Source organism: Orbicella faveolata, unplaced genomic scaffold, assembly GCF_042242905.1.
Source record: "Orbicella faveolata isolate gen_17 unplaced genomic scaffold, um_ofav_v1 contig_47, whole genome shotgun sequence".
Taxonomy (NCBI): domain Eukaryota; kingdom Metazoa; phylum Cnidaria; class Anthozoa; order Scleractinia; family Merulinidae; genus Orbicella; species Orbicella faveolata.
The window spans coordinates 10,580,847-10,600,832 of record NW_028301577.1 but is presented as its reverse complement, the minus strand read 5'-3'; the positions used below and the strand labels follow the sequence as shown (position 1 = coordinate 10,600,832).

The window sequence follows — 19,986 nt, the reverse complement described above, 5'->3', positions numbered from 1 at the left end:
GCGGTTTGGGAGATTATCGGACACCCTGCCGCAATGAAATATAGTTTGTTCTGAATATGAATATTACACAAAATTCAAAACGATAACATTAACAAAACTTGCTCATTGTTTTACAAAGCTGCTTAGCATTACAACTTCCGGCTGGTTGGTCAGGGTTTACGAGTTTTTTCGTTTTGGATGGGGGCAGGTGGGCGTGGTGTGTAATCGTGTGATCTCCATGCCGCAGATTCTAGGTATTTTACAAACCCTTATGAGGAAGTTTATTAACATATAGTTTTGTTATACTAGCAATCTGAACAACGTGCAGGAAGCAACACAGTGAAGACGTTGCTCAAAAAACAGACTGGCTGTACCCCAAGAGGAACCTGAAGACAAGACATCCCATCAAAGGTATGTAGCGAGTGCAATCCTCCTGGGGGGGAGCGTTGCGTGACATCCCAAAAAAACGGCTGCGAAGGAGACTAATATAATACGTATTGAACAAAACGAGAACTGGGAAATCTTATGCAACTAATCACATGATGACCGACGAGTTAAATTTTAAATCAAGTGTAACGCACGCAGGGGAAATGTCACGCACGTTTGAATCCTACATACCGGCGCTTAAATGCGAACTGAAAGCATTTAAACTCAGTTGAGTGATTCGAACGGAAAAACTTGAGTAATATATTGTCACTAAATCCATTCGAAATGGTTCGAAATTCATCAAAATCAAGTCAATAAAGAAACAACTGTTCTCTGACGTTACAAGCACATATCTTGATTGAGGACTTTAAGATCAACAATGTTTAGCTGCTCTCGTGCAGTCTAGGAGCCTCTAGAAGAACGATCTTGTCGATGGGACGTTCCAGGATCGCGGACTTGGTTTTCAGCTCGAATCTCCTCACCAGCCCGTCTCTCTTGGTTGGTTTTATATCCAGGATGAGACCAAGGGGCCAAAAGTTTCTTAGGGAATTCTCGTCTACCACAAGTGAAAGGTCTCTGGACAGCTTCAAAGTTACACTTTTTCCTTTGCAGTGATTGCCTCCTCACTTAAAGCAATTCAACTCCCAGATACTGACTTTTAAAAACAAACTCCAACCGAATAGAATAAAACTAAGTATAATCCCACAAGTACACATTGCCGACCTATTGTTTAGCATTTGGGTTGGTATCAGAAATTAACCTGCAAGTCCTCTAACGTTTTCCGAGCCTTTTCCGGTTTCCGATTGTACATTCCCATTTAAACTTAGCTCTCGTGACAACGGAAAACTACAATTCCTCGTGTCGCAATCGGAAAAGGGTAGATTGTTTTTTGATAATTATTATTGCAGCAATTAGACAAATTTGTATATTCTTTTTAGCCTCGACAATTTATAATTACAGTTACACCCATTTTCATCATAATCACAGTTCATCCTATGAGGAAATGATTTCAAATGAAGGCACCTGCAGGGGAAGTTAAAACTTGGTAAAAAAATTAATATACATATATTAATCATTACGTTTTGTAAAGGGAATTCCACAAGCAATAACTCTTCAATTACCAATACTAGCATTTTCATTTTCACTTTTCGATTACCTTTTTCCCTACTAGTTACAGAAAACCTGAGCTTATGCACTATGGGTGCAGATGTTTTAAGAACTGAACTTTTCTAGTTCTAAGCGCTTCTGAGCAATGCCGATATCCTTGTGTTGAGTTCTGTTAAACGCGCCCTTCAACCCGTGGGGTTTGGGTTATGACACTAGGAAACATCTTTTTCACAACATATATCCCTCGTTTGCAATTACATCCCATCGTTTATGAGGTGAACAATACATGTTTTCAATGCTTATTCTGTATAAGATGTTTCCTCATACCCAGCAAACAATTTTTGCAACTAACGCTGCCTCAACACCGTGTCTCCTCAGTTGCGTCGTTAAAACCGTGCACACAATATATTACCCGAGGTGCGAGCGAGCGCATCTTTGACCGTAAGTAACCTTGCTCAGTAGGCGTGTTTTCAATACAAATCACGGGTTCGAAGCATCTTCTCAAGATATCAGAAAAAAAAAGCAACGGACAGCATTGATTCTTTCGAATTTGGGAGCAATTCTTGGAAGGATTGGTAAAGCCATGGGGCACAAGGTTCAACCAGTTTTAATTACAAAATAAACTATTATTTACAATATGTCAACTTCACATTTCTTAAACTCGATTTACAAAATCTTATACAAACAGGGCTTTCATACTTCAGAATAAACCTTAACCCAACTATACATTTATAAATGATTTTTGCACCATATATAAACCTCATGCATTTTTCTCCACAAGTCAGGGCGATTGCATTGTCAAAAAAGTAAACGAGGTTGCGCTCATTTGATCTCAAGCGTGTTACGAAAAAGTTACTATAACAAATACTTGGTAAAAGGACAGCAAACAACATGACCTGTTTAGATTTATACCATGTCCAAGGGACTCAAAATGAGAATTGATTACCACATTATTTCAATTTTAAATGGATATCCAGCACCATTTCTTTCGAGAAATCACTGAAAGCATGTAAAAGGGATCCTAACTAAGGAATAAATGTTAGTTATCAAACTGACAAGGTGACTCAACAACAAGTGTCACTCAATAGAAGTTAACTTCACCAAAACGATCGTAACCAAAACGTACACTACTTTCCATCAAAGTAAGTATGGACACTGCAATACCTTTTGAACAATTTCTTGGACCTTGAAGGTTTTCCTAGCACTTCTGAAATTCAAAAGCTCTTCACAACTCAGAGAACTAAGTTGCTTATCTCTTGTTAGAGAGAGGAGGAAACAGATGAAAAAAACCCTGTAAATTTGTTTTCCTAAATTCTTCAGTACCCGTCTCTTTACTGTCTGGTTAGAGAACTAAGCAAATCCCTCAAACTGTACCACTACATCCAAGATAGGTAACAAAACGGAACAAAGGAATAACTTTAAAGATAAGCCGACCACCAGGCTACAATATACACCAGACCAGTGAATATAAAACTGGGTGGGTATTAATTAAAGATGTTGGGATTCAAGGAGTTTTCCAGGTTTACAAAATATAACATATTTCGTTTTCACACGAGGCTTTCAAACTGTTCACAATTTGCTCATGCCACTAACAGCTCTAGGATTAAAACACAGGTGAAAGCTATTTGTATTATTCAGATTTTCAGCAAATGAGTTAATGGCAGTTCGTCATCTGAAAAATTAACAACCTTTTTAGGTGATGACACCTTTGGAAGAAGTCTGGTTAGAGAACTAGGCAAATCCCTGGAACTTTACCACCACATCCAAAATGGGTAACAAAACCAAACAAAAGAATCACTTTAAAGATAAGCCGACCACCAGCTACAATATAGACCATACCAATGATTATAACATAACTGAGCCACTACGCGCGCTCTCATTGGTCGATAGGTGTGTTTAGATGAGAGTATGTAAACACGGTTGTGACGTTTTAGATTCGCGCGTATTTTTGAGAATTATTTTATAAAAGCAATAGAGCACTTTTTCCGTAATTACATAGCCTCATCTAAACACTCGGAGGGTTGGGAGAATTCTCGAAAGTTATGTAAACCCGAGACGTAGCCGAGGGTTTGCATAACTGTCTCGAATTTCCCAACCCTCCTCGTGTTTAGATGAGGCTATGTAAACGCGGAAAAAGTGCTCTATCGCTTCAATATAAAACGGAGTTTGAACCAATCAGAGATGTTGGGATTGCAGGAGGTCCAGGAGTTTTCCCGGTTACAAGTGTACATTTTCCATAACCCAGATGGTGTGAAAGTTAAAAAGAATTGTGCTTTGCGGGGAACTGACCTTTAAGTATTTGTGGAAAGTTTAAGAAGTATTTTTATTTGCATTTTCAAGGTAGCCACAAAATACGAGAACATGGAAAAGTGACAAAATTTTAAAACTCCAGCATTTACAAGAGCAATGTAAACCCTGATAAAAAGGCTTTTCAGCATTGCAAAAACCACCATTATTCAGACAAAACTCTTTACTTGTATCATTTGCAAGTAAACCACTCTTTACTTGAATGATATCAAACAATTTCATCGTTTGAGATCATTCAATATTTATTGAACACTATAAGTGTTTGTCTATCAATGTCGTTAATCTGTCTCCATACGCTTGACATGAGGCAACACCTCCCACTGTGGAACATGCAGATCAAACTCAAGAGCTATCACTGCTTGGAATTCAAACTTCAGAAGTTCCTTGGCTGATATGCGAAACCTGTCCTCGATGGCCTGCAAAAATTGGCATAAAAGTTAACTCCATTTCGTCAACTCACAAGGTGCATGGCGTATAATTGTACAGTTTTAGAGTGAAAGTCTTTCTTAAGATCGTACTGAGCACAAACAATTAAAAAAAAAAATTTAAGAGCTTGCAATAGTATGCGAGCATTCAAATAAACGCTTTCAGTAACGCAGCGTCGACACTACGTTGGAGAAATTTGAAAACGCAGCTTCATTCCTACTGTTAGGCCACCCGTCCACACTATCTGCCACGAAAATGGAGCTTCTCGAAAACGCTCTTCAAACTGGAGGAATTTGAAAACGCCTCAAACACAAATCCAAAATGACCGGTGATTGTTGCGTTTTTAAATTCCTCTGGCGTCGTGTGGACGGAAAACATTTGATGCGTTTTCAATGTGAAACCGCCGTTTTTCACATTCCTCTGGCGTAGTGTGCACGGGGACTAAATGTGTTTATTATATGGCTAGCTCCGTGAGCGGGCAAGATGAATCAAATCCTGCGCTGTGATTGGCTACCCGAGCGGGCAAGATGGAGCTATCTTGCCCGCTCGGGACTACCCGCCGTATCCCGCAAGAAAAATTTCCGCGAAACCCATATAATAAATCCTTTATTGACCAAGCTTGTTCGGTCAAAATGGCTGGATATTGGCCTCGTTCTTTTTTTGCGAGTTTATGGACCTCGACTTGGCCAATATCCAGCCATCTTGACCTCACACTTGGTCAATAACCCATACGTACTAGCATCACAAGGAACCACATGAGCCTTATTAAGTTAAAGTTTGCAAAAGCACGGCACATACAAACGTCAGCCCTTTTTTCACTAAAATCAACTCTTTGGACTTAAGTGAATAATAATAATAACATGATGTTTTTTCACAACTTTCCAAAGCTATCACGTATGGCAATTTTTTCCAAGGCCTTTTTCAAGGCCTGCGAGAGCTATGAATAAACATAAGAAAAAAAATTACCTCAATCAGCTCCTTTATTTTGTCTCTTTTCATATCATCATTAAATTTCGCAGCTAACAACAAACAGGAACCTAAAGATGCATGTAACGCGAAACAAGTAAGGTCAAATTTGTCGAATGAAGCAGGAAAAAAATGGAACCTCTTTCATCCATAACAGTTTTTTTATGTTAGCATTTCTGAAAACTGTAAAATGCAAGGGCAGTCACCAAATTATCATAACACACTGCCTTAAAACTGCATCACTTTAATAATAATAATAATAATAACAATAATAATAATAGAGCGGTTTTCAACTGAGTGTCGTTAAACCAAAACCAAAACCAATTACTTACCAGTTAGACTTCTCAGCTAATCTCAAACTGTATTAAAACCAAAACCAAAGTAATTGTCTAATTACTTTCGACACTCAACTGAAAACCGCTCTAATAATAATAATAATAATAATAATAATAATAATAATAATAGTAATAGTAGTAGTAATAGTAGTAATAGTAATAGTAATAGTAATAGTAATAGTAATAGTAATAGTAATAGTAATAGTAATAGTAATAGTAATAGTAATAGTAATAGTAATAATAATAACTTTTTTAATGTGTCAAATTGTTTTAGCCAAGGGATAACCCTCTATTAATAGAAGACACCTACCTAAAAAGAAATAACAAAACCTAAGAACAATTTAAAAATTAGTCTATTTACAAGTTACAAAACCTAAGAATAATTTAAAAATTAGTCTTTCTACAAGTTTCATAAAAATACTTAACAATAAAAAATATATATATATAATTAAACATTTTAAAAAAAACTTAATTAATTATTGCATAGATTACAGCTTCAGCATCCCTCATCCAGTAGAGTTTCCAGGTTTGTCTTACGTATGTTTGTTTTAAAACATTAATACTGGCAGCCAACCTTAATTTGCTGGGGAGCCTATTCCATAATTTTTGACCCAGATATCAATAGTTTTCAGAGGTTGCACTGTGCAAAGAAAAGCTACATGTTGTACATGTATAGAAAATTCCTGTAGATTCTTTAACCCCTTGCTGCGCTACATTAGATGCCTCCACCTATTCAGTCTTCATTAGACAGGCATTAAAACATTAGAATCCTACCTGCCAGCAGCTTTCTGTTTGCTTTACTTATCTTTTCCTGTCAAAAGAAATATCACAACACAGTTTATGTTGGATACACATTACACTTGATATTTTCATGTACAGGCATACTTGATTAAGGTACCAGTTCAGATAACATACAGTTCCATCAATTAAAAACTACACCTAGGATGATACTCATTCTGGTTATGCTGCATGCGCATGTATACGTTGCAATCCACGTACATATATACACACATCAGTAAATGTTTACATATATACGAAATAGTCTTTTGGTATGTGTGCATGCAAAGCATCTTACTGCAGTGAGATATTCATGGTATTTTCCAAAGACTTTTAAATTCATTCTGATAATGTTTGCAAGTCATTCAGATGTTTCCAATCACTTTTGAAACATTTTCAAAGTTTGCAGAGGTCTTCAAAAGATTTCTCAGGAAGACCTAACTTATTTTGACCTTATTTTATTTGAAACAAAACTACTAATTCAAATGCCTGAAATTGAAAAATAACCTTATAGCCTTATACTGTAACTAGCAGGTTTCCAGCCCTCTAATTGGCTGCAGTCTTAATGGCATGACATAAATCAATTTACATGCACTGCAGCAAGAGCATTCCTAAACTACACCATACAAACAATTTGGCCACAAAAATTCCTAACAAAAAATTCTAACAAGTGATTGAAATAACCTTACCTTCAAAATTAGTTTTTCAAAATATACAAATGCATAAGCTACTGTTGTCAGATCCAGCTGACATTCCTGATAGGAGATAAGAAAACAAAGGAATAAAATTTGTTTTCGCCAAATGACATACATGAACAATTATTAATTTTGTTAAATTTATGTTGTACCCCTTTGCATGCAGCACAGGCCTATGGTCATTTACATTATATAAATGTCATGGGTACGAATTTTATAATGTTCACCATATTGGAACCACACCTCACACATACAACCATCCTTTAAATCCTGGCCACCTTGTTAGTCTGGCATTTTGCATATCTGTTTGGCCCAAACAAAATTCCAGAGGGTTGGGGGATCAGCAAAGAGTGGCACCTTGGAGAACCTATATGTGTATGGTGTAACACCATGGGCTTTACTATTACAGTGAGGAACAATGCTATTACTATCATTAAAACTATAAACACTACCCATGCCCACTGAGATATCTAAACACCAGAAGCCTAACAATTAAGTTCTGTAACTGAGATACAAAACCATACTAACTGTCTTGTACATTAGTGTCATGAATTAACAGACCTAATTTCATTCCAAATACAACACCTTATACTACAACTTAATATTATAGTTCATTTCCAACAAAGAATCCTACCTGTGATATAGCTATTTTAACAATATCTTTCTTAAGGCTATAAAAAGACACAATAAAGATGAAAATAAATACTGTGTTTCTCAGTAGGCAATTTCCATGATGGTGTCATCTGACTAAAACCACCAGGATCTTTTTTTTTCTTTTTCTCATGCTAATTAAGGCAATTGTAAATATTAAACCCTACTGCTACTTCAACATTTAAATAACAAAGGGAAAACAGAATGAATTGTGCTAGTTGTTGCCAAATGACAACATTGTGCAAGTCTACTCTTGAATAGCTACAAAAGTTATGTACATACATGTACAAGTCACTAAACCTGAGGCAACCAGCGACAAAATGTTTATTACAGCTCACGAACAGTAAGTAAAAGGTAAAGTTGTGCATTAAGGTGACTGGACATTCAGTCCAATCTACAAGTGGATTCCGACCATGAAAGGAAATGTGACAGTAAATATCTTGTCCAAGAGTACAACACAATGACTCCGGACAGTGCATCTATACCCATTTCCCATCGGTGAACTTAGATGAATCCATCATTGCACTGAAGTTGAAAATAAGTTCACTTGGTACCTTCTTAGTTTAGTGAGTGTGATGTTGAGGTTTGGAAACTTTTCCCTGAACTGTTCATTCAAGTCCTTTTTCAGTTCAGAGGGCTTTGCATATGCTACCATGGATACCTAGAAAAGAATCAATAAGAGATTTACTACTGACAAAATCTAAATTCAGTTGCTAAACCAAACAGCATTTTAGTTACATAATTAATTAGTAGGGCATTTCTGAGTGCTTTTTGCCAAAATGAGTCCCACTGCAAAGCAGTTCATAAGAAAATGAGCGTAACTAGTATAAAATCAATGGAGAGGTTATAAATACATCTAAGCTCATTTTCAAATGACAGAATTTGCACAAATTGAGACTCATTTTGAAACAGAGGCAAAACGTCTTAGAAGGAGCTATTTCATTATTTACAACCCATTAATTTAGTGAATGTTGATGTCTCAACTGCTGCAAAGGGAGTAATTTCATGATGAACGTGCATACATTTACATAATGCCTGATGCATACATACCAGGTAAGATGCAAGGTTGAGAACCTTCCGGTGACGTCCTGAAGTCAATTCAGGGTCATCAAGCAGATGGGGATGGTATCCACTTGGTGATGTAAAAGCGCTGTCACCAGACTCTGTGAGATAAGAAGTAATAAACAGTAAAACCTTCCTCTGGATCTAGGGTTGTCACTAAGTGCTGGCTGCCAGCTAAATTCACCAGCTGCAAGAGAGGTGATAACTGGATGGATTTTGGTGGGCTATCACTCGGTAAAGGACAACAAATGGTTATCAGGTTGCGCACATACAATCATTTGATATCTGAACTATATTGAACCATCTAAATCAACTAAATGAAAAGTTTGGAATAAATTCCTGACTACCTTGAGTATCGGTGCCACTATAACGAGTAAAGTACTTGAAATAGTATCTTGTTTTGAGCACTTGTTTAGCGTGTTCTCTTTCCGTGATCTGCGTCCACCATCTTATAAACACGAAGCTTGGTAGCCCCGCATTCAAGGCGTTGCAAAAAATTGGGGACAAAAATTTTGTCACAGGTCTCCCACGAAAAATGATGACTGGCTCAATGAAAATCTTAGCTGGGATCTCAACTATTTTCTTAGCTACAGCCCTGTGGATCATTAATTAAAAATTAGTATTTCATAAGTAAATTGACTAATATATTTACAACAAAATTTTACCAATGGGAAAGACAAAACTAAGGCAATTCACTACCAAAAAGAGCATATTTATAAAGCACAATAATTTTTATCTTTACCTTGTGATGCTCCACCAGGATCCACTGGCAAAGACATAGATCTGCTGGCAGCAGCTTCATTCCATCTGAATGGGTACGTTGAAATAAGGAATGATCTGTACGATACAGTCTGATGGCAAAATCAAACGATCTATGAGCCAAATACATGAATTGACAACACAGATAAAACTATGTTTCAGGTTTGCCAATTTCTTGATGACAACAACATTCATTCTTTGAGCTTCATAGCATATTAAATATGTATGTATACTTTGGGTTTTCCTCACACTTTGAGCCAAGTTCAAGTTCATGTTAAGGTGTACAGTGCATGTTGCTCTTACAAATTTTAAGTGGCTAATGCACAGAACTTTTTTTGGTCAAATCCTACCTTGTACAGGCTAAGGACATTTCATTAAATTCAGGCCACAAAGACACAAGAGAAACCAAAAAATACCCAAGCTTGGTAGCCAAGTAGGTACTGTACAGTACATGACTTACATTAAGATTTACATAGACATGTACAGTACCAGAGCAAGCACCATGTTTTCTTAATGGCGACAAATTTAATGCTAGAATCATTCTTCGTTTTGTTGACAAAGGAAATAATAGGTACTGTACACAGTGACACTGTACCTTATCTACTGTTCCAAGTTCAACTCCTTCAATGCCAACAAATTGGCTGGGTGTTGCTATTGATGTCTTCCTAACGCTAGTACCAAAAAGACAGCAAACCACTTTTTATAAGTTATTTGACAATGTCTTGAACTTTTATACTGTCTTACTGCATGTACGTACACATTACTACTAGTTGTGTCTTAAAACAGTTTGTTTTAGAACATTGGTCAGATGGTGACCAACATTATACCTGCCAAGCCTGTGGTCTACGAAAAATTACTAGGGGCCCCAAAGGTTCCTAACCACAAAAACCTGGGTGCCCAGCACTTAAGCTTATAGGAAAAAAGTAAGTTTTTTCAGTCACCCAAAGGTAAAACGTTGTTACCTGTGGCACTAAGGCACAAATTTCTAGAGCAAAGCCCTGCCTGCCAACATTTTGTAAGTTAAAGGCAAGAAATTTTCATCCCAGGAGTACCAGGAGTTTCGAGGATGACTTGACTGAATTCAAATGGGTTCTGATGATGTCCCAAAGAAGTAAGTCTCAGACCTGCTGTAGGATATGTTTTGTCAACATGTTGTTAAATGTGATTGTTCCCTCTAAAATTTAATAGAATACTGGAGGAGGTACAGTAGCATAATTCACATTGACAGGGCAAAGGCCTTTTTCCTTGCATTGGTTCTAGTTTGCATAATTACACATTTAGGAAGTTTTTGATCTGTTAAGGCACGAGACTCGTGCTTAAGCGCAAGAGTTGGTAAGTATAAAACATGTCTGGGTTACCTATATTAAAATACAGAAAGGAAACTGGTTTGAAATTACGAATACCCGAGATTCACCTCATTCCTTCCTGGCCTGCTTCTTGGTTCTCTTTGTGATACTTTAAGACTGAGTATGTAACTACTGGGGCCTTGTGAGATGAACACAACACTATCCTGTGATTCAAACATGACAAAATCAATCATTAATTGGGACAATTAGAGATGTAGAGATATCGTGAGAAAACTCATGAGTGCACTGCTACAAGACGTAAAAGTTGTACTTCCATAACTTGAAAGAAACGCAGAACTACATAATTTTGGCATGAGCTGTTGATGCAACAATGGAACATGCAAAGGAAATTTGCATTTCCATATACTAGGGGAGAAATACATTTTAAGCCACACACACAAAACACAATCTTGGTACCTCTTAGGGGTTCTTTTCAAAATTTTCGACAAGCACCCCCATCCCTGTTATATGGGAGTCCCCCCCTGGGATATTTGTACTGAAACCCCACATGAGCTTTAATTAATATAATTTATAGCACAAAGGAGGAACACGTACACATTCACATAATGCCCCTGAATAATAACTCCTATTGGCTTTCATACTTCCAACAGCTGTTGTAGAACTTATCTCCTTGCGTAGTACCACGTAGTACATGTGTACAATACCTTCAATTAAATTATTCATGATTAAGATATTCCTTCATTAAATGTTAATTTTCATGACACAACAGTTCCAATTCATTTAGGGGTAACGACATAATTTGCTAAATCGTTCGTTACTGGTCAAATATAACAGAATATGAATTAACCCTTACCTTTTGTCATTTGCTCTCCTCTTGTGATGAAACGAAGATCCCATTAAGCATGAAATTCGATGTTTGCTCCTGCACACACCACCACTACTCGTGGACGTTGAATCAGTCGATTGCGATTCAGACATTGAAACGCTCCTTCGCACAACCACAGCACTGTCTTGCCGCTTCCCTTCACAGATAGCGTCCGTTACGCTTCGTTGTCTGTTTATAACCCGTTTAGTGCTTCCTTCCTCACAGTTCGAGGTCGACGGCTCAGAAATCGAATGCAGCAGAGTTCGCCTGGGCGACAAGATATCAGTGTTTCTTGTCACATTTTCGTGGCTTCTTTTCGTTGCACTTTTCTCCGTTTTCCGTTCAACTTCTTCCTTAACAATATTCCCGTCGAGAGAAATATTCGAAAGGAAAGCACATGCCGAAGCTATGCGCCGTGACTTTCTTCTATTCGTGCGGCCAGCTGTCACAGCCGCCATTTTGGCGGTTGTTGACAAATATTGAGCCCGACCCGCTAGCCGTGCGCTAAAATAATTCTCAACCAAGCCCTCCCCCGAAAGGTATATCTCAGTGATCGAGCTCCTAACCGTGGGAGATCTGGGGCCAGGTAGATACATTAATTTTCTTTAATTTTCCAGGAGTTCATCTGTAAGCACCTGATTTTTTGTATCAGGGACAGACCATTATTTTTTTCAGGGTTTGAAACATAATCCCAAAAAACAATTCGTGCACAGCAAAAAGAGGGCCGAAAAAAATTGTGCAAAGGGAGCCATGGGGAAACAAAACATCTCACAAGTTCTTTCTACTAACCAGGTTCTGATATTTGATGTTAACAAAAATTCTCGCACAACTGCTTGCCCACCAAAAAAAAAGCATGCACAACCTTAAGGTGAAAAAAAAAAATTAATGCCCCAGAAGCCCAACTGCTGTCCCCCCCCCCCCCCCCTTGCCACAACCCCAAAAAGTTCATCCCTTAATTTGCTGACTCATCATAGTAACGTCGTAGTTTGCAGCCCTTCATAGGGTCATCATGCAACCTTTCTGCTAGGAAATGTGTCACTATTACAAGTGTGACACACTTTTCCTGAATTGTTTCTCCTTCTGTGCGCTATTGACCTGACCCTCTTTGAAACCTCTATTTTGATTAGATCTACACCTCTTTGGCTCTTAGAGCTAGGGCATTGTTCGTGTTGTTTACCTATTGTTTCATTTGGCCAATTATAAAGAACCTTGTTAACGGGGCAGATCGCCTTCTGTGCAGAGGGGCATTTTTGTTTTTGAACAATAGTGATGCTACATGATCATCAGATCTTAGTGATTTCTCCTGCAGGGGTTGATGAGCTGGGCCTGTAAAGAGCAACCCCAGGAGACCACATTTGATTGAGACAGGGATACTGGGGTGTGGTATCATCTGGGGTGTTCAGAATAGAAAGCAATTTTTTTCAATTTCAGGGTTAAGGAGAGCAGAATGATACTCAAGGAAAATGATATTAGGTACCTACAAATATGGCACCAAACCGTACTCCCAATATGAAATAATTTATAGATTAAATTTATTACCCTGACTGCCATAAAAGCTCATTGTTATTGACATGATAAGCTAGAAATATTAACAGCACAATAAAAAGTTCATTTCATTCACAGTTTTGATTACCAGAGCTTGCCTTTATTCAAAAATCACAAAAAACACTGTTACATAATTTCAAATTACAAAAAAAAAAAATGAATTAACAATGGAATGATCACTTGAGGGCAGCACGTCTTGCACGTGAGTTATTATATGATCCCATCAATTGATCTAACCTAACTAATCCAAATGAATACAATATTGATTCTTAGAGTGAGCTATGACAAAAAAGAAAAGAAATTGTGATGGAAATGCTCATCGACCCCTCATTCAATACCGAGCAGCTCCACATCAAACACCAAAGTGGCATTGGGAGGGATAGTGTACATGGTTAAGGAAAAGAATCAAACTGTCAACTCTAAACACCAGTTACTCACAAACAAATGGAAAGGCAGCAATGCAATATAAATGCCAGAAAAGGAGAGAGTAAGCTTAAATTTGCAAGACTACTAGTTTGGATGTTTGAGTGCAAGATTTTAAGTACAGAGATTTTAATGTTTAACATTGAGACGATTTGTCTAGAAAACATTGCTAGATGCAAAATTGATAAGATTAAATAATAATATAAATTTATAATTGTATGGCAAATCCATGATGAAAAGGAGAATTCTGATCGGTGGTCCCAATTTTGCCATACAGATCGTTAAGATGGACTACTTCCTTTCTAAAACATGCATAAAAGAAATACAGTTTCTTCTTATTATAAGAAGAGAATGACATAATTATTTTACTTTTGTCTGGGGAATGATTTCAGTTTGACTTACGTGAAAGTGGTCTGAAAATGTAAATACAAAAAATGCTGAACTTTGGTGCATGCTTGTCAGCAGAATTTCAAAAGAGCCATTTAATTAAAATAGCAAATACCTTATAGATTGAACTAGCTTGTTCAGTCCTTATTAGGGATTATTACATGGCTGTGTCTCACAAGGACTGGGAACTACCAAACTGACGAATTTGATTGGCTGAAATCGATTTTGACCATGGTCTAGATTCTCCCATCTAGACTGACATCTAGACCAGCATCTACACTGGTTACATTTTATGGTAGAAAGTTACAAACTAGAATTCAAGTTAGAATATTGGCAATTTTCTTCTAAAAATATTAGTGGAAGTATCAAAAAGCCCAATGAGACAAGAAAGTAAAGAGAATGAGCAAACTTTGATGGATTTAAGTGCAGCTCATCACTGTTTGTAAGCAAAATGTCAGTTAGAACAAACCAGTTACATTAAACGAATTAGATTTTTCTTGTTTGGCATATAATAAACAATCTTATTAACCAAGCTTAGTCGGTCTGTATAGGTCTTGAAAATCTCAACCTTGGTTGTGTGTACAGACCTCACTGCATTCAGTCAGGTATTCACAATCTTGCAATTGGTGAAGATTCTCCCATACAGACCTCCTGCTTGGTTAATACGAGCTGAATATTGGTTTCATTCTTTTTTTGCAAGTGTATGGACTGCCTGCTCAACAAGTTTCCCCAATACAGACTGCACACTACATCAATAACATACATCGGATATTTCAAACTGCCATAAAATCTCACATTAAACATCAATGGCTTCATATTTCATCATGCTCTTTGTAATTCTGGTATCCATTATGTTCCAGACCCTTTTTTTATGACTGACAAGGTCACACAAAACGATTGCACAAAGGTCCTATTATTTAGCCAAGGCTTGAGTCCAGACTTCAGCCAACATGCCAGTCTCTGATTTGCTATATACTGTAAATTCTGGAATTAGCGCCCAGATGCTTTTTTCAAATTTAGGACAAGATGGGGGGCACTGATTCAAGGGAGGTGCTTAATTGAGGGGGGCACTTATTTTTAAATTTTTCCCAAATCATGGTCAGGTATGATTGGTTTTTCATAATATATGTATGTGTCAGTCCCTCAGAAGTCTCAAAAGGACCCTGTCTCAATTGAAGAACTACATAATAGAACACCTTTAGCCAGTCTAGGCCTGCTGCACAAGGTTGGTTGGGCTTTAGGCAGCAGATCCTCACTACCATCCATTGTGACAGTTAATGTGCAGTGCTTGAATGAGTTGATAATCACTTTCTTGTGATTGAACATGACCAAAACTATACATCCTTTGTTGTCTCAGTACTCTTCCATAAATCAGGGGGAGAGGGGCACTTGTTTGAGGGGAGGTGCTAATTCAAGGATTTGCAGTATTTTACACAATCTCACAATAATAGAAACATGTAAAAGGATATACACCAGGGTAGCCCTGGGGCCCATAACCATAATCAGGTGAGCAAGTCAGTTTTGCTCGTTCGCCTACTTTCATCTGAAACAAAATATCAAATTCAATTTTATTATTTGGGAGAGAGTATTATGTAAAACTGGAACAATACAATACTGTACTTTGCCAACATGGTAATCAATTAATAAAAGATCTGAAGGGAATAAAACAAACCAAAGCAAAACAAAGCAAAATACCAGATTGTGATATTTATTTATTTATTTATTCATTCTTTTGTTCATTCATTTGTTCATTATTCGTTCGTTCGTTCATTCGTTCGTTCGTCCGTTCATTCGTTCGTTCATTCATTTGTTCGTTCATTGGTTGGTTGGTTGGTTGGTTCTTTCGTCCATTCATTGGCTCGCTCATTTGCTCATTCGTTTATTCATTTAAAATTTATTATTTTTTTGGTGGGCTCCCACTGAGCATGCAGATGTGCAAGATACAATGCTAACCATTTTATTCCGACGACTTTTTACAAAACAGTCAGAAGCATGCAGATGACTATTGCAAACATCTGACAATATAAGTGAGATTTCTCACTAGCATTCCTTTTGTATGTTCTGACTCAAGACATAAAGTATGTTTTCGTTAAATCCATATCAACCACACATATTTCAGTAATTACAGACTATAATTTTGTGACAGAAGAATAATATCCTTTGAGATGCCATATGGCCACACCAAAGCTAGCAGAATGTCTGATGCCCAAATTTCACAGATGTCAATGAAATTACACAAAAAATGTTGAATTTAGTACTGAACATTGAATTTACTACTTGGCCCAACAGTTTTATTCAGGACTGGACAAGTTATCCACTTACATCTGACTGGTTTATAAAAAATGGAAAGAGGTGGGTTACATCATAGCTTGCACATTCATCAAACCTGAAACTGTCCCTTTACACATTATCAAATATAGTGAATACCTTTGCTACACCTTCATCCCAACCTGAAAAAAAAACTGACAGTTATAAGGCAACCATATTGTTACTACAGGGTAACAGTTAATTAAAACTAGATTTAATACAGTCCAACCTCCCATAAGTGACCACCCAAAAATTCAAGCCTAGGTGGTTGCTTACGGGAGGTGGTGGCTTACAAGAGCTTAGCCCATATTGGGTCAAAATTTTGCCTCATTAGCATTATGGTAACTGCAGAGACTTGCCCTACATGTATGTTTCAAACGTTTTATTCATGTGAAAAGTCAACTTTGAAAAAAAATCTGGTACTTCCTATTGAGAAATTTCAGTCTGACCTTGTACTTCTCAGTACAACACCTTATCTTATTATCTTATTATCCATATTATCTGTCAAGTGGCCACTAATGAGAGGTTAAAAACAAAAGAAAATTTAAAACTTTTAGTTCTTATACTAAAAAGTCACTAAACATGATTCTCAACATCAGACTCAGCCTTGAAACATCCTATTTCTCACTGTCTTCGACATCTCCCCCAGCCAAGCAATCAACCATAACGGCAGGTGAACAGGCAACATTTATGTGGTCACTGAGAATATCCAACAATTAATTAATTAACTAAATTTAGGACATTTATTTTAAGATAAAAGAAAATAAAATATTAAACAGATTGTTCAATTTGTAAATTACTTTGTGTGATATACCTTTTTGACACAATGTCCTCCAATATGTAGGTAGTGTCCCAAATGAGCTTTCTGATGTACAAGGAACAGCTTAATAATTAATACACCACTTGTGTTGATATGCCATCACACTTCAGTTGGAAAAGCAAGTTAAGTTTGTGAAATGTTTATGGGGGCGATTCCTGTGTGTCCCAGGATGCATGTTACAAATTCAGTCCTCTATAGCACTAAAGAGGCACTTAAATAGTTATACTGGAGCATACTGTTTTCGTGTTATCTGCAGATGCTGTCTGATACAACACCGTTCATTCCATGTTTACACTAGCACTCCACTATATGTTACAAACTGGTAACTGGTATGGATCATGGAGCCGCCATTTTGGATATCCTCAGTGACCACATAATATCGGCCCTTCCCCTCCCTCTTATCCAGTGTTTCAGCCAGAAAATTTTACTTCAGGGCCAAAGTGGCCCCTGAAAACCTAAGATTTTAGGGGCCAAGTTTATTAGGAAGGGGCCAATAAATTGAAAGCTACAGAAGGAAAAAATGCATCAGGGTACCAAGGAAAATAAAGCAGTTTATTAGGATCTATGATAAAATTTAATAGTAAGTGTGTAGGCTTACATGACATAGTCAGTGATAAAAGGGTTTGCAGTGCATTATACATGTAGGGCGATTTCAAACATGGTCTCTCCAACGTGAGAGAATCAATACAAAGCAAAAGGAAGGATTGACTTCTTTTCTTATGTTGAATGTTTTAGAAGCAAAGATCTTTCATTATGGTTTTATAGAAGGACATAATGTGTCACAAAATAACCATTATTGATCGTCAACACAAAGAAATGTAGTCACATTGCATTGGCAACCTATTGGCTGCAATTTCAAGCCCTGGGATAGCTTTTAAAATACTATGCCTGTGTTATGCCTGCAGTCTTGTAAAAGGAAAGGGCCAACTTGGCCCCTCTTTTGTGTTTTAGGGGGCCTTCTCTGATTACATTGCAGGATTCCCGCAATGGCACAGTCTGGCGGAAACACTGTTATCCTGTCATTATGACTGATTGCTTGGCTGGGGCAGAGACATCGAAGACAGTGAGAAATAGGATGTTTCAAGGCTGAGTCTGATGTTGAGAATCGTGTTAGTGACTTTTTAGTATACCCCTATAAGAGGGATACAAGAGACCATGAGGGATATAATTTTATGCCAGCTTACTCGTTCAGCTCTTACCGATGTTTTGTTTCTGACCACCGGTAGGCCACAGGCTTAGGCCTAGGCCTAGGCCATGGCCTACCCCACGTTTTGTCCACACCCCTGGGAGGGGGGATGTTGATACATGCATGTCTCAGGCCACTCATTACCTGGGGTATCCAATTGATGGAATCGATAATCGATGACAATCGATATCAATCGATAGCAATCGATATCAATTAATCGATTGATATTGATAATCAATGACCAATCGATATCGAAGATTTGTGTGGTTATCGATTGGTATCGATTATCAATACCAATCGCTAGATAAATTGGTATCGATTGGTATCGATTGGTTGCAGATTGACGGAACCGGAATCGACGCATAAAAAACACAACTTGTACGCAGTAATTGTAAACACATTTCATTTTATGTGAAAAGGAGAACAACACAGAAATAGCTGCATGTAGTGACCAAAGGGGATCCACAAGCTCGGACTGTAGGTGGCTGAGCTGTCCACAATGGTTCACAACTTTAAATGTGTTTCCCCATTCTCCCCTCTTCTTCGGCAAAGATGATAGCATTTGACGATGTACCTTATAAATTCAGTAATACCCCGGATGTCTTGCGTAGACATTGTGACACGGAAAGGCAATGACGGGAAGTGAGTAATTCGAGTACACGTGCAACAGGGTATATTCTCTGCATTCTCTGCACCCAGAAGACTGGGTCAGAATTTGTTTTACCAATTTGGTCCCCAGGGCTTCCTAAAATGGCAGATAATCGGACAGGTAGCGTGCATGAAGTCTGTACGAGGTTGCTGAGCCAATCGATAGCAATCGATGAACGGTTTTTGTGTGGTTATCGATTGGTCATCGATTGGCCGATACCAATCGATGCCAATTAACTAATTTTATCGATTGATATCGATTGATCGATTGAATTTCCGATCATCGGTTTCCATCGATTGGATACCCCGGGTCATTGACATCTCACTGATTTTTTTAGTGGTCAATTTGTTTCTGTATGCTTCGTTGTTAGCAGCGTTGAGATATATGTTAATAAGTGGCCCGGTATTGAAAGTCGCTCCAAATAGGCCAATATTGTGTTAAAAATGCAATATAGGGTTACTTTTGAACACGAGATGTATTTCAACTCTCACCTTTTATGACTTGGCCCGTACCGAGCTTGAAGCGAAAAGGTCTCCCTTTATCTCTTGAAGAATCGAACTTTTTGCCGTCTGTTAGCGTTCCTGTAAAAGAAGACAAGCTACCATACAAAAGGGATCGACGAAGTGTATACTGTAGCCTTAAAAGTATACCACTAAATTTACGCTTCTGTCAATTCTAAGCTCAAATATGCACACACACATAAGCTTAGTGTACCAAATGTTAAGTTATCAAACAAAGCTACCAGTGTAATGGACAACGACTGTCTGCCCTGTCATAGGAGAAGCTCCACCACCCTCTTTGATTGTCTCCTTTTCAACTCCCATGATCTGGCGTTCGATCTCTCAGCTCCACAACGAAAATCTTTCCGTGCGCTGAGACACCACGTGACAAATGTTAGACAGCAACTTACTGTCATGGGCTGTCAGCCTGGTTCTTTGTTTCCATACCCCATCCCTTGCATTTTTTTATACTTTAACTGCAAAAAACAATTTTACGGCCAGTTTTTT

The 19,986-nt window shown here is 37.7% G+C and overlaps 2 protein-coding genes across 2 annotated transcripts; both read right to left on the bottom strand.

Annotated features, from left to right (window-relative positions):
• Nucleotides 1-2,103: 2,103 nt before the first annotated feature.
• LOC110048419 (CDK5 and ABL1 enzyme substrate 1-like) lies at nucleotides 2,104-12,529 on the bottom strand. The gene is made up of 11 exons (XM_089279902.1): nucleotides 11,651-12,529; nucleotides 10,905-11,000; nucleotides 10,086-10,161; nucleotides 9,474-9,582; nucleotides 8,720-8,832; nucleotides 8,224-8,330; nucleotides 7,653-7,689; nucleotides 7,013-7,078; nucleotides 6,321-6,357; nucleotides 5,212-5,282; nucleotides 2,104-4,235 (listed from the first exon to the last, which is right to left on the bottom strand). The coding sequence occupies exons 1-11, from the start codon at nucleotides 12,256-12,258 to the stop codon at nucleotides 4,098-4,100; spliced, it is 1,458 nt and encodes a 485-aa protein (XP_089136028.1). The 5' UTR covers nucleotides 12,259-12,529; the 3' UTR covers nucleotides 2,104-4,097.
• A 756-nt stretch (nucleotides 12,530-13,285) lies between these two features.
• On the bottom strand, nucleotides 13,286-19,879 carry LOC110048420 (peptidyl-prolyl cis-trans isomerase FKBP1A-like). The gene is made up of 5 exons (XM_020754211.2): nucleotides 19,722-19,879; nucleotides 19,471-19,560; nucleotides 16,445-16,467; nucleotides 15,487-15,560; nucleotides 13,286-13,589 (listed from the first exon to the last, which is right to left on the bottom strand). Exons 1-5 carry the CDS (start codon nucleotides 19,801-19,803, stop codon nucleotides 13,535-13,537), a joined length of 324 nt encoding a protein of 107 aa, XP_020609870.2. The 5' UTR covers nucleotides 19,804-19,879; the 3' UTR covers nucleotides 13,286-13,534.
• Between the last annotated feature and the right edge of the window lie 107 nt (nucleotides 19,880-19,986).